This window comes from Nesoenas mayeri (assembly GCF_963082525.1).
Source record: "Nesoenas mayeri genome assembly, chromosome: 10".
Classification (NCBI taxonomy): Eukaryota; Metazoa; Chordata; class Aves; order Columbiformes; family Columbidae; genus Nesoenas; species Nesoenas mayeri.
In genome coordinates, this window is record NC_137560.1 from 18,073,266 (window position 1) to 18,088,395 (window position 15,130).

The following is a 15,130-nucleotide window of genomic DNA, read 5'->3' on the forward strand; positions in this document are numbered from 1 at the left end:
CTGCTCGTTTAAGTAGGCTCCATTTAATTTCTTTTAGGGAGAGTCTTAATAAAATAAGTCCTAGATCTGTCACTGGATTTTACATGCTTGTAAGGGGTTTTTTTTCCTCCTAAATGTCTTTATCAGAACAGGTTTTTGTGTTCCAGTAGACATTTGGTTGAAGACAGTTAATTTGATTTCTTTTCCAGAGGAGATTTTCCATTAATCATTCTAAGAAGGCAGACTGATTGCTCCGTTACGTTAAGGTCAGCCTAGGCTTGCTAACATCATCTGCACAGTGCTTTTGAGCGTCAGAGATGTTTGTTTTAGGTCAGGCACTGAGTGAAAAATCATTTATTTCCCAGTAGATGTGAGTAGCCAAGGTAGGTTTAGGGGAAGAGAAACCATCGTGCTCTATTGCAGGCAGCAAGGCATCCTCGGTCCAGAGAGAGCCTTTCTCCGAGCAGCCTCTCTGCTCCCTGCGCACATTTATCACCACGTACGAGTCACATACTACACTCTAAGCTGAAGCTGCGGCTGAGCCTCATTTAAGAAGCCTCAGCTAATTGGACCTCCAGTCTCGTGGGTCATTAGGAAGGAGAGCCCAAGGGTGCTGGTGTTCCCCGTGAACCCCAACCCACGCAGGTGCCAGCTGAGTCTGGGGGTGCAAGGAGCGTGGGAAGGGCCAGGACATCCTGGTGCACACAGATGTGTGGGGCTGACCCCCAGCCCCCCGAGGCTGAGCCCCCACTGCCGGCAGCTTTGCTCCCCCCTCCGGGCTGCGCAAAGGGCCTTTGCCCAAAGAAACTCCCGGTGTGCACAGGGGTGAGCCAATGGCCCCTCCACGGACAATGAGGAATTGTCTGATTTCCAGCAGCGCCTTCAATCCTTCTTTTCCTTTTCTCCCCCCGCAATCCAGCCCCACACAATCGCTGCCGTTGCCCGCGCCAGCCAGCGGTGCGTGCGAGATTAGCCGTCCCAGGTCACTTCGTTTCTCTTGATCTGCGGCTCTTTCCTTTCCTGGTGCTCCTTTAAACCTCGCCCTGGATGTATGATATCAGCATTCAAAAATGCTTTGCAGGACTCGGACAGGGAGTGTGTTTTCTCCAATGTGTAACCTCAGGAATGGTACCAGGGGAGATGCTTCCCCCCATGCTCAGGACTGAGATATTCAGGCAGCCTCTAGCTACTCTGTTTTTTTCTTAATTTGCAGGCTATAAAAGAATCAGTTAAAGTCTATCAAGTCCTGCTTTGTTACAGCTTTTGATTCAACCTAATAATAAGTACAATTAAAGTATTGCATAGCATGCATTTCTATATTGCATCTTATAGAGCAACTTTGCATCCAGTTGTACTGTCACTGCCTTGCACTAGCAGGGCCGTGGAATCAGGACAGAAAAAAGCAGCACACAGTGTGGATGTTGTGTTTTACTAAGCTGCTTTATATAGAAACTTAGATTTTAACATGTCAGCTTCATTTCTTTTTTGAAAAATTGAAATAAGCAGAGAATATTTTATAGGTTAAAAAAAGTATCTGAGAACAAGCATCCATACAGAAGTAGTTTTGTGTGTGTGTGTGTACGCACTTTTATATTTTTTTTATGCAGAAGCTTTTCATTTAGGAAAACCAAGGTTGGCAAAATCTTGCAAAGAAGCAGGTTTTGGGGGGTTTATGTGACAGTTCCCAGCCAGTACTGTGCACTTTGCTGAGCTGTATCTACAGCCAGGACAGGCTTTGCCTATTTCCTGAATATTTTTTCTGCATTTTTGGCAGATGTATAACACAATGCCCAAGGATTAGGGCTGTCCTGTCTCAAGAGAGGAAAGGAGGCACCCACTGAGGCTGTGAGCCTGCAGACCTGCGGGTCTCAGCGTGGGGTGTCCCTGCTTGGAGGATGTTGTGAATGAGAGAGGAGTGAGAGGTGCTGCCAAGACCCATGTCAGTGGGTTATCTTCCCGGATCACTGTGAGCATCAGCTGCCACATCCCCCCTGCACCCTGCCGTAGGGAAACAGCTGTTTCTAAGCAGGTCTCCATCCAGCCCTGAGCAGCATGTGGCTCCAGGGGTTTTCCCTCCTCAGAGCAAGCGGAGCAGCACGTGGCTGTGCTTTATTTGGCGGTGGTCAGCATGCAGGCTTGGCGTAAGTGTTTGCTGGGACCAGGGCATCCCCAGCTGTAGGAGATGAACCAACATGGCAATAGCTCTTTCAATGAGATCCTCCTCAGGGGAGAAAGCTCAGGGAAACATGGGCTCATCCTCAGAGCTACCCTGCCCTCACCTCTGCCAGGGATGTATGTGGCTTTTGCCTAGACAGAGATTTTTTTGGCGCCTGGCTAGCTGGTTAGGCCACTCTGACATACGACTTAGGGATGCCTGAGTAATTACAAGCCGTTATATCCCCAGCAGCTGAGTTGTTTCTCCTCCGGTGAAGGTGCAGTACCATCTGCAGGTCCCTTTCTGTCTCTCCCTAGCTGTGTACCTGCAGTGGGAAACCTTTGCTTACATGACGAGAGCTCACGGGTTGTCTGCAAAGCCACTGACAGGCGGAGTAAACAAACCTGCACCCACCGCAGCGCGTGGAGTTGCAGCTGCGCAAAACACGTGTAGGTGTTAACTGGTTTTGTGCAGTATTGAAAGTGGAGAGTGTTAGGGATGATCTTTTGGGCATTTTTCTTTGCTGGAGACCTTGGTGCCACTGTCACGAAAGATGTCCATCCTCCTTTTCCATCCTAAAAAGGAATAAATTAAGAGCAGACAGAAATTTGCAGCGAGGAGTGTGCAGGATGGGCTGTGGCCCTTTGGCGAGCAGGGAATTTGTGCGATCCCACTGGCACAGGCAGAAAACACACCCAGAAGGAGTCCCACACCTCCCTCCCATTAACACCTGTGGCACCGACCTGCTGAGCCCCATCGGGTCCAACTTCCCAATTAAGGGTGAAGCGCCAGCCTGAGCGCACCCTGTTGCTGAGATCCCCAAGCCATGGGTGATCTCAGGTGCCATATGTACTGCAAAAAGCGTGCGGCACTTCCATGCACCCGGGTCTGTGTTTCAGCTTTCATTCTGAATTCTCTTCCCAATTTGAAGGCAGAGCTCTTATGTGATTCAAAGTTTTTTTCCTTTGTGGTTTATCTTTGGGAAGAGAAAGGAGGGAAAGATAATGTAATTCGGTGATGCCATTTACATCCTAGACAGATGATGAGTCGTTCTGGCTAGCAGCTTAACCCTATTAAGCAAGGCTGGGACCATGATTTTATTAAATAATAATACAAATTAATTTAGTATCGAGCCACTTTGACTTTGTAACTTCCTCGTTGTTAATATGAATGGAATTTCATAGTTAAGGAATATAAACTAGAGTAAGAGGCATCCAGAAATCACAGCACTGGGTGGATGTTGAATATACTGTGTGTACTTGCAGTAATAGCATTATAGTGATACGAAAATTCCCAGGAAAAAACAGTACAGCCATTTATTTCAGTAATAGCCCAGTGTGAGTGTGACCAGGGAGACCCCAGACAGCTTCACGAGGCTTTGATAGAATAACGTAATAAAATTTAAGAAATAAAAGAGACCCTGGGGTTTCAGGGGATTTTTATTAAGTTGTTAGCACTTTACTGGATCTGTAGAATTTAATGTAGAGTTTAACAGAGTGATTTCATTCAGAAGATGAAGGTTGTGGTGCCTCTTGTGAGGACCGCTTGCCCAGCATGGCTGGTGGAGGATGTGCTCGTACAGGCAAGGTGCAAGTGAGGGGTCCAGCGTTTGGCAATAAGTTCACATATCGCAAACACTTCTGATTTGTGTGCTCTGTTTCTGGACATACCAAGCCGAATACCCCATGGAGAAGTTAAATTAGCACACTGCAATCTGTTACCAAAATTTAGATTTATTTTCTGAAAGAGAAGATACTTTCAAAAGTGTGTGAATCTGGGAGGGAATTACCTTTGTAATAGCAAATGAAGGGCTGCCTGGAGCCCTCGCGGTGCTTTGCTGTTGTGTGCTCTGTAAAGCTGCCCTAAAATCCTACTTTTGATGTCAACTATTGCATAGCTAATTAGAGTATATGCACTTAAAGAATTACGAGTGCTAGAAAAGCTACCTAATGATCGGACGGTGTTATTATCTGATCTGCGGCAGCGTAGAGGGATGATAACTATTTATTTACTCTTTGCGGATAATGTTCTGTTATTTTCTAGTCTTTGGCAATAGCAAGAGAGCATCTGATATATACAATATTGGTGTGTATCCAATTGTTTGTGAACATCCCAAGTTTTGAAACATGGTTGTGAGAGAGGAATATAAGCTTAAGCTTGAAAGGCTAAAAAGCAGAAAGCCCCACACATAAATGCTATTATGCACTTAATGAGGCAGGGTTTAAAAAAAAATCAGCCACACAAGTTGGTTTTATCAAAGAAAATGTATAAATAACAACCAGTGATTCAAACTGCCTCACAAAGGGAAAAGCAGGGACGGGAAGCTAGCACTTCACTTGTGGCATTCAGATAATAGTATTTACTACACTAATCTTTTGGGCTTAGCAATTGACAATCAATATATTATTATCAACAAGCGTTAACACAAACAAAAAGCTTCCATTTCTTTTTTAACCGTGTCCCTTAAGTCCCTTAAATTTAATTAAAACCAGACAGCTCTCTCTCTAGTACAAATTAGAGTTAAAATCTTATTAAATATTTGTTCTACGAGAAAACAAAAGTGTCAGCTTGTACTACCAGCTTTGGCTGCTTTCTTTTTTTTCTTTTTTTTTCTTTTTTTTTTTTTTTTACACACAGAGGGGAAAAAAAAAAATACCAGCTACTCAAAGTTAAAATAAAGTCTCTCTCCCTCCCTCCCTGTCTCCCAAGACTACTGTCTATAACATGTTGTTCCTTATAGAAAGTGGGATATGGTGGCATTTGCTTGATTAACTTGCTCGACAAAAGTGACAGCTGCTGTGGGTGCATGTAGCTAAGCTGCACAGCGCAGTTCCGCCTTTGTACATCTGTCAGCAAAAAAGGAGGAATAAAGAGTGAAAAGAGACAAATTGGTCCCAAAAGGCAATCCATTCAACTCAGGAGGTTTGCTCTATTCAAGCACTCGCTGGGAATCTCAAGTGCTAGGTAGCTTATTCAATTTCATTCATTCTTTAGAATGAGCCCACAAGTGTTTAATTTCTTATTCTGTTGAATAAAAAGGGGGAGCTTTTTTTTATTGGAAGCATTAATTGTAAGACTAGCTGATCAATGCCTGTGATATTAACTCATTGCTTATTTTCTGGTTAGCTGTGTGCTCTTAGAGCCACAGCCGCTAAACTTCATTTCTGTAATGTGGGCCATGTCACACCAGTTTCTCTACTTCTGGAAAGCCCAGGCGCTCACGGAGACGCCACACTTGGTCCCCTGAGCCTTGGCCCCTGCCAGGCTTGGAGCAATGGGCCAAATCCTTGGCAGGTGTAAATCAAAAGAGTCACTGGGTTATTATTGATGCCACCCGTGGCCACAGCCAGGACACAACCAAGCCAGGTGCTCTTTGCCTGGGCTGAGCCCCTGACCCAGCTGCAGGTTTGGCCTCTGGACTGGAGGTTTTGTAGCTCAAAATGCTGAGGTGCCTTTGGATGGCTCTGCTGGTCCCCCACGAGTGGCAGGAGATGGGGAGCCCATCAGCAGGGCGCTGTGGAGCGATAGCCGGCATAGAGGATGGGTTTTGTTGAGTAGTGGGAAGAAAAGTTGATGAATATGTGGAATGGGGATTGCTGTGTGGCAAGTCTCCACTTGCCATACAGAAAATGTGTGCTGGCAGGGAAAAGATGCGCCTTTTCCTTCTTCACCATGTGGCAGAAAGGTTGTCCGTGTCTCCTCATTGACAGTGCGGACTGGAGCTACATGTGCACTGGAGGAACCATGGCTCTTTGCCCACCTTGGCTGTGCAACATCTTCTTCTGGGGCCACTGCTCAAGAGTTTCAGGCAAACTTGTGTTGCCAAGGGCCTGTCCCCAGTCTTTCCCCACTTTCCTGTGGGTCAGCCTGGGGGATGACATGTCACCTTCTGCAGCAAGCAAAGCCTGGGTTTCCGAAATATAGCCCGAGAAATAGCCAGGGCTCAGCACTGGCAGCCTGGCCAAGACCTCTCCAGCACAGGCTGGGAGCAGAGCAGGAGGCAACTCTGTCCCACCACCGCTCACCCACATCCAGCATCCCGGCTGAGCTGCTCTTTGAAGAAGGCTCTCAAACTAGGATTGCATACACTGCCATGTAAGTTCAGGCTTGCTGGGAACATCTTTTTAAGAAAAGAGTAGGAAACCGCATTGGCCATGAGGCTCTGTGCTTTGTGCTTACTGTATTTACCAAGGTTTTTGTAATTGCAATGACCGCCTGGAATCAACAGCAAAAGAAACAGTGAGTGAAGGTGGAGAGGAACACATCAGTGACCACAGAAGATCAGAGGGACAAGAGTGGTCCTGCCATTGAGCAGCCTGGGCTTTGAGTTGCAGACCTGCAGACAGCATCGTGTGCACGAGCCTGACTGTGTGCACGTACAGGACACACCATGAACAGACGGCACCAGAAGAGCTCCCGCTCCCAGACACTGAGGAAGTCCCCAGGTGACGCTGGCAGCTGTGTGCACAGAGCGAGTCCCTGCCAAGCACGGTCCTGAGCGGCTGAGGCCGCGTCCCCACCTCCCCTGCGGAGATGGCACCTGCCAAGGGGAGGTGGCTGCCATGAATGCGTGTGACAACACCGAATACCGAATTTGATCTCAAGAGCCGCCCAGGACAGGGATGGACAGGGCTCTGTCGACTGTCACGTACTGTCACCAGCTGTAAATCAGCACAGCCCCTCTGTGCTTTCCACCAGCTGAGATCCTGGCCCGTTGGACAGGGATGCAAACACCACGTACAAAGAGTCGGTAAATTTTTTATTTGTGTTTTGTTTTGTTTTGTTTTGTTCTATTTTGTTTTGTTTTGTTTTGTTTTTTGTTTTGTTTTCCTGGCTGATGGAGTTCCTTTGAGAGAGGGCTGTTCTCTTAGAGCAGGCTCAGTTTTCCTTTAGGAAATAAGGCTCACAGGCAGCACGTTCCTCTGTCCCTTCCCACCTCTGTGGTCCCCTCAGTCCGTGCTGACCAGAGCAAGGATGCCGTGGAGGCAGCCCTGGCCCTCACCTTTGAAACACCTTGAATTCAAGGCTTCATTTCAAAGCTGCCTTTCAGCATTTCAAAACAAGTCTGTGTCCCAGACAAAGAGAGGGAGCCAGCCAGCCTTCGGAGCCTCCTTGTGCCATGTGTGTCACAGTTTTAAATAGATTTGCCCTGCTTGGATTGGTTCTGGTTGGAAAGCGAGTACTGAAATGAGAGGTCATAGGGGAGAGTTACTATGGTAATTGAGTAGTATCACCAGTAGTTTTGCTCTTATGAGCATTAAAGCATATAATAATAGACAAACAACAGTGGTTAAAGCAAGCAGGTAGGATTACTATGTTCTTTTGTCAGAAGTATATAATGTCTTGTAGTCAGTTTTAAAGACTTCTCAACCCCCAAATCCACCCAGCAGTCACCTGCTGAGTAATTTTGTATGCCTAATCTCTAGTCCTTAACTACAAGCTTTCTGCTAATTTGAGGCAAATGGGTATTTTTGACACTAAATAGGGCAGTAAAGAATCCCTGACCTAGAAAAACTCCATTCCGAGGCGCTGAGAGCAGAAAAATATTCTTTCAGCATCCTTGTGAGACCTTTGGAATGACATAAAATAGCTTTGACTAAACTGTGCTGCAGCCTTCGATTAATGGTTTGCAGAAACTTGCTGAACATCCCTACTTCAACTTCCCCCATAAAACTTGTCACTTCAGATTGCCATCAGCCACCACAACAATAATCATTTCATGCCTATTGCTAATTGCAAGCACAGCTGAGGCTCAGCGGGGTGCTCTTGCACAGTCCCAGGCCTTTATACCAGCCTCAATCTGTTGTATGGCACTTGTTCACACACAAAAAAACTACCAGTAAAGGCAGAAAGAGGCAGAGTCACAGGTTCCTTGTAATCCCTCTGCTACCCTGCTGACAACCCAGCCCTATAAGCATTCCTGGTTTTGTCCCACTCTTTACAAAAGCTGAAGTGACCTTAAGCTACTAGTATGTAAGCTTTTGAATTAAGAATACAGCTCCTTCAGGTGCCTTAAGAAGCAGTGTTGCATCTGGCTTACGAGATTCTGTTTGCAGCACCCCTGGGGTGAACTGTGCCTTCCTGTAACATGGAAAATATGAGTGTGAACTCAAGGTTCATGGCAAGGAACAGGAGGTCATGCTTCCATTCAGCTCACACCAAAGAAGACGGGGGTTTGCAGATGTTCCTGGGTATGTGAAATGACACCACCTCCCGGAAAGCACTGGAACCCAGCACAGGGCGCTTTTTTTGATAAAATGTGCCACACTCAGTGTGTTACTTGCAGATTTATTCATAACAATTTTTGCAATTTATGTATTCAGAGACAAACTTGCTATTTCAGAGACTTATTGATCATGCTTTTGCATTCAAAAAAAAAAAAAAGGCAGGGGGAACAAGGAACCTTGTTGCTTTAGCTGGTTGGGGTGTTGGATGGGCAGCCATGCAAGTCCACCCTTGGCATCCTTCAGCTCCTCTAATGCCCATCTGGGAACAACCCAGCCAGCCCATGGCCCACCTCATCTACCCAGCCTAGCACTCAGCAGTAAGGGTCATTGTGAAAGACAAGGGAAGCAGGAAAACTAACATGAAAGAGGGATTAAATTCCTAGCTGTGCAAATACGGTATCTACTTGAAGTTACTGGGCTCTGGTAGCATCTGAAGAGCATCTGTTTGCGTTTCCTCTGCTGTCGGGCAGGTCACACTGCGCAGCACAGCACATCCCCGTGGGAGCCTCGTCCCTTCCCTGCTGATGTCCAAGTGGGTGCGTGGCATGCACTGTGCATCACTGGAATGGACCCTCCACGGCCATTCCTCGTCCTGTGCCCCCAGACTAAGTGCAAATTGACTTCTGAGTGATGGACAGAAATGCCACTTGGCATCAGTAATGTGTGTGTGTGCAGCAGCAAGATATGGGGAGTTGAGGTCCATGGACCTGGGAACAGCAATCAGGTCTAATCATTCTTTACAAACAGGTGTGAGGAGTTTTGAGAAAATATATTTATACTAGTTACTTCAGTGTGTCCACACCAAAGCTTAGCTGTCCCCAGAGCTTCAGAAATGTGCCCGAAATGTGTTGCAGACCCATGGTAAAGCCCCAAAATTCAGCATCTGGGCCGTGCCCTCTGCACCTTGTGTGTGGGGACAAGACAGAGGGCTGGAGCCTCCAAGGAATCCTGTGTCCCCAACATGTGCCCCAATGCCCTTAGGGAAATGGTAAACCCACAGAGGGTGGGCGAGGTGACCGGCGTCCCGACAGGACCGTGCTGTGCTCTTTTGTCTGAAATCATCACATTTGTGTTTCAGACCATTTGGCTTTGTTGTTGTTTTTTTTAATAATATAATGATATGCAAATGTTATCTTCTTTGGTAGGTTAGTCATGAATCAGAGGGCTTGTGCATTTTATAGCACATCAACACTAGTGATAGCTAAAGGGAACATTTAATTTATGGGCTAACTTCTTTTTATGAATATGCAGGGCTGAAATTCGGCAGTTGGTGTGTGCTCTATGAAGTGACGTGACGGTTTTGTGTATCAGTATCAATGAATTAGACTTTGTCTTTTTCTCATAAAGCAAAAAGTCTTTGGAGTAGCTAAGCTTTGAAAAAGAAAGCTGAGCAGTACGCCTGGCTGAGCCCTTGTCAGACAGTGCTCAAGAGGAGACGGGGACGATTTGGTTTCGGCTCAGAGGAGTTTGCATCTCCCCAGAATCCAGCGTGTTGGAGTGCCTACCAGAGACACAGCAAAATGTTTCATTGAGCTAATCTGAAGGTCTCGCAGCAGCAAAATCACCTTGCTGATAACTTCCGAGCAGAGGTCATAATTTCTGTTTCAGATCCATAAAGCTGTGTATGTGTGTGTGTCATGGGACAAACAGAAATGGCAGGACCTGACCCAACCGGTGACTTATCCTCCCCTTTAACAGTGACATAAACACCCAGCAGATCATTTTGTGGAAGATGAGAGGCAGCAGTGGAAGGGAGAGGATGTGCATATGTAACGTACAGTTGCTTCGTTCCTCTGTGGGTTTTGATTTGAAGAGGTGTTGGAATGAGGTGTTTGAGTGACCTGGGCATCCATGTGCCAGCAGAGCCCTGGGTCACAGCTAATGTCACCCAAGAACATGGCTCATTTAAGCATGCTGATTGCAGAAAAGTAACGTTTTAAACATTAATCCCTCAGTGACAGCAGTTGCTTTGTGCCACCCAGCTGGCTGTCCCAGCACCCACAGGCACCAGGGCTCTCTGGGTGTAGCCAGGGATGCTCTAGTCTACTATGCTGGTCAGGCCTACACCAGCTAACCAGGATGCTTCTCTCACAATTCACTTCCAATCTAATGTCAGGACCTCAAGTGACAGCTGACAGTATTTGAGCTTGATTGCTGCTACAGAGAGAGTTCCTGCTTGCCTGTCTCAATTAGCTTCATCTGAACTCTTAGCTCTTGCCAAGTCTCCACCCTGGAGATGAAGGGTCAGCGGGAATCTCTGCCACAAGCCGCACAAGGTGTAAGCATTGAGCAAGAGATCACCATGTGCCATTTCTTTGGTGACTCTTCCATCCCTTTATTTCCTCCATAGTAGTAAGAAGTGGTGTAGAAATAGAAGTACAGGAACATCTTTCTTGAAGTGGGGATAAAACCCTTCCACATGCAGCAGGACCAGCCTCTGCTGACTGCTTCTGGTGGGAGTGCAGCAACTCCTGGGTACATTAGGTTGCGCTTCAATAACGTGCGTTGAGCCCACATTTTCATGATGCTGGGCTGATATAGCTTGAACACCTTTGTTTGCTTGGGTCAGTCTTGTGCCAGCTCGTGCGCTTGGCTTGTGGGTGCTCCAGGACAGTGGTGCCTGAGGGCCCCAGTGCTGCCAGCTGTGCCCTCCCCAGTGACAACATCTGGTGTTGGAGCCACACGTCCAGCAGTGCCACCCATGCGCTGCTGACGGGTTGGCACTGGCTGCTCAACCGGTGTCAAAGGCTGAAGGTAACAAGTCACCGGCCTCAGTTTTGCAATTACAGAGCGTTCTATCATCTCCATTCACCGGCAGCACTGGCAGCTGCAGCAGCTAGAGGGAAGGGGACATGTTTGTGATTCAGAGACCCCCACCTGAGGGAAAAGAAGGTGCAGCGAAAGATGGTGATAATACCTGAGGTAGGGTTTTAGGGTAGTTAGGAAGGAGCTGAATTTCAGACTAACCTGGATGGGCCTTGAGCACAGATTTTAATAAACTGGTTCAGTGTTTTGTTTTGTTGGGTTTTTTTTTTGCTTTAACTGATTCTGTATTAATTGCAGCTGGTCCGCAGGGTAGGTTTTGATCTCTCTGTGTGTGAGATTGCGAGAGAAGGGTGTGACTGTGCATACAGAGGCGTGATGGGTTTCTGTCTGCAGACCACTTTGTAATCAAGCCTTGTGCTGAGCGCCATGGTGAGGTTTTGTGATCCCCCCCCCTCCGCCACAGCCCTTGCTTTTCCTTCTCTCGGGGGCTCGCTGCTCGTCTGTGCGGCGTCAGACGTGCCATGGCAGCCCTGCGTGAGCGGGGAGCTGATCCACAGCCCACCAGAGCCTTCCTGTACTGTAGGGCTGGCAGGCTGCTGCCACACAGCTGCGGGCCTTTTTCACAGACAAGCAGCAAAATTTCAGCCCCTGGAGGGGCCCTGTGAGTTCAGCAGCTTCAAACAAGCTCATTTCTTTACTGCTTTTCCATCTTCCATAACGTTGAGGGTGAAACCAAAGCATTTCCCGCACAGGCTCCTGTAGGTGCTTACAGCAGCATCCTCATCCTCACCCGCAGCCCAACCCTGCCCCGCACCAGCCTCCCCTCCGCTCGCCGTCAGGGAACCAGATTCACCCCGTGGCTGGTTATGTTTGAATTTCAAGACGGTAAGTAGCTTGAGTGTGGGGCTGACACACTTAAAGGCAGGACTGTGTTCTCGCTGTGGGAGGGTGAACAGGCTTTAAATATATATATATGTATATATATATTTGATTGAGCCAAACACACCACCGCTGCTGACAAGTCCTCTCAGTGGCAAAAAATCAGATTACAAAAACCTCGCGGTGGCTTTGGTGGCCGTTAACCCTCCTAATAAATTTGTTGTTGTCATTGTTAAAAATTCAACAGCTCATGCATGGAAATTCTGTGTAGGAGAGGGTGCCTGTCTCCTGCTCTGAGTCTGTCCCATCCCATGCACGGGCTGGCTGGTGGGGCGGGTTGGTGTGACCGTGTGCGGGGTGCAGCCCGTGGCGTTTGGGGTGCAGCCCTCCTGTGGTTGCTGGAGAAGTCCTGTCTCTCTTGCAGCAATGGTACACCAGCTCGATGAATGTCGTCTGCACCTGGCTGACAGACCGCATGGACCTGCAGCTTCACATCTACCAACTGAAAACTCTCATTAGGATAGTAAAGGTAATCAGCTGATGCGTTTTCAATCCTGTCTCGCTGTTGGAAGGAGTGTGGTTTTTTTGCCTGCATGTGTGCGGCATGTTCTGTGTAATAGGCAAACTGTCACCAGCAAATACATTAAACCATTTATTAAAATTCTTAAAAATTAAGATACTTGTGTGCATGGCATGTAGTGAAGAGGAACTTGAAATGCATATAGATGCAAAACACAGGTGTGCCAATAAGAGCAAAGTAACAGCTTGCATGAAAAAGGGGAAAGTCTATTCCTTTTTGACCACATCTGTACAGTAAGTGCAGCAAAATTAGCCATTTTCTGGACAAATATTGATCACACCAATGAACTCCAGTGCTAAAATGGGTTAAATCAAACCATAAGTTTTTAACACTCTTTTACTAGAAACATTTAAACCCAGCTATGGCTTGTGATTATCGTCAGAATGCAAATGAGGATTGTTCTCATAGTTAATTGAAGTTGTTTCTTTTACAATGGGTGTATATAATCAACTCTAGGAGATCACAAAGGTGAGATAACATACCCGGAAAGTAACCTTTTTTCCTTGAGTGCACGTGTGTGTGTGTGTGTGTGTGTGTGTATGTGTGCATGCCTGGGACTAATGATAATTATTTCAGTGTGAAATCACAGTGATTTACATGAAATAATAAGATCACAGAAGGGGGTAAATATATTTTTGATCATTTTAGGTTCTATCTAATGCTTTTTGGTCTAGTATTTTATAATGTTTATGGTCTTATGTGCAGTGAACACATTGAAGGCATGAATAAATTAAAACTGAAATGTATTAAATGTGCTTTTCATAACTGAAAAAAAAAACAGGCACAGACAAATTATTTCTACTTGTCAACTAGCTGAGGAAAGCTTTCTTCCTTGTGCTTTATTTATACCAATATTACATTCAGATGCAGCTACAGCAAATCCAAAGACTTTCTGAAATAGCAGAACAGTAAATGGTTTCTGCACAGAGCACAATTAAATGAACTATGAGGCCAGAGTTTTATCTCAGAGTCAATAATTCTTTAAGCATAAATTCAAATGAGAAATATTAATTGTAATAACAAGGGAAATATAGCTAACCATGGAAATACAACTCCAGTTTCAGAATTAAGTGAAGAAAGAGAGATTTAAGAAACACATGCCCTGTGCTTATGTTTATACATCAACAATTTTCCCTGGACTTAGTTTATTTAATCCCAATACTGTAGGTAGGATTATTTAATACAGAGCATTCCGGGAACGTGTAATCACGTCTGCGGTTACCGGTGCTGAACATTCTGCTGCGTGAAGAAAAATAACTGGGCAGATGAATGCAGGCAGAAGCAAGGGCAGTTAGTTGGAGCAGAGCCCCGATTTGATGCTTCTGTGTCTTTTTAGACCCCAACCTCCCATCTGCAAAGCTCCCCTGAGCAGCCCCTGTTCCTCCAGCCCTGCTTTGAAGCTTCCATGTAGCCATCCGGCCCGGCCACCCTGCAAAAGCCGGGCTGGAGCCCCAAAGCCATAATTTGTTGCTCCAGGCACCCGAAAGGGACCTCTGCCATGGCACAGCCTCTACAAAACATCCCTGGGGCTGGGGTTTCCCTGCTGTCACAGCTCTTCCATTACTGGTATCAAACCCAGGCATGGCGACACAGGCTGGCTCTTGCGGAGGAGCCGGTGTCAGCCCTGACCTCTGTGCTGTCTCCTCCTTCCTCCGTGCCTCTTCCTGCTTTAGAAAACGTACCGGGATTTCCGATTGCAAGGTGTGCTGGACTCCACCTTAAACAGCAAAACCTACGAGACCATCCGGAACCGGCTGACGGTAGAGGAGGCCACGGCGTCGGTCAGCGAAGGCGGAGGCCTCCAGGGGATCACCATGAAGGACAGCGATGAGGAAGATGAAGAGGACGACTAGGGATGCTGACCCGGAGGAGCGGCTGGGCATCGCCTGGTATCCGTGCATGTACCTCGTCTGTAACTCAGTTAGCCACATTAGGAATTTTTCTGTCAGCTCTAAATGCCCATGAGAAGTTTACCAATACAAATGCCATGTTAGCTGTGTGGTAAATAAGATTAGCACCTCTCTTTGATTCATTGGTTTCCTAATTTCATATCTATATGTTCATAAGCAATATGGAGCACCATTGTTTAATACTGTTAATGGAAAAAAAAAAAACTACATAGAAAACATGCTAGGTGTGTCCCTGTTATAATTAAAGTTTAAATGATGCTTCATTAATGTACTGTATATACATTGATGGTAAATTGTTGTGAAGATGAGTGAATCAAGTCCTTTCATTTCTTTGTTTCTCTTCTGTGGATGCCAACTGCTTAAAAATTAATAAAAAAACAGCTTTGTTTTTAAAAGAAGAACGAGGCAATTACAAATGATTTTTTTTTGTTCTCTCTGTTCATTTAAAAACCAGAAAACAAACAAACCCAGACAGCCGTTTGAATCATTCTGCATCCTAGTTAATGTACCAGGCTCTTCCCTTCAATATGCAGTTAACTCCATAGAGGCTACATCCCAAAGGATTAGTCATTCTAATTGCCACACCAGATTAATCCTATCATTATGGATATATCATGCCACATTACAAGTCCAA

The 15,130-nt window shown here is 46.3% G+C and overlaps 1 protein-coding gene across 4 annotated transcripts in view; it reads left to right on the plus strand.

Moving 5' to 3' along the window:
* The window catches only part of CADPS (calcium dependent secretion activator), a gene marked incomplete at both ends in the record, with an annotated part of 216,706 nt that extends 202,267 nt beyond the window's left edge, over positions 1-14,439 (plus strand). For all 4 annotated transcript variants that reach the window (XM_080350539.1, XM_080350537.1, XM_080350538.1 and 1 more), the window contains 2 exons: positions 12,431-12,535; positions 14,260-14,439. In XM_080350539.1, coding sequence (XP_080206665.1) covers positions 12,431-12,535; positions 14,260-14,439 — 285 coding nt within the window. The remainder of the gene's footprint in view (positions 1-12,430; positions 12,536-14,259) is intronic.
* Between the last annotated feature and the right edge of the window lie 691 nt (positions 14,440-15,130).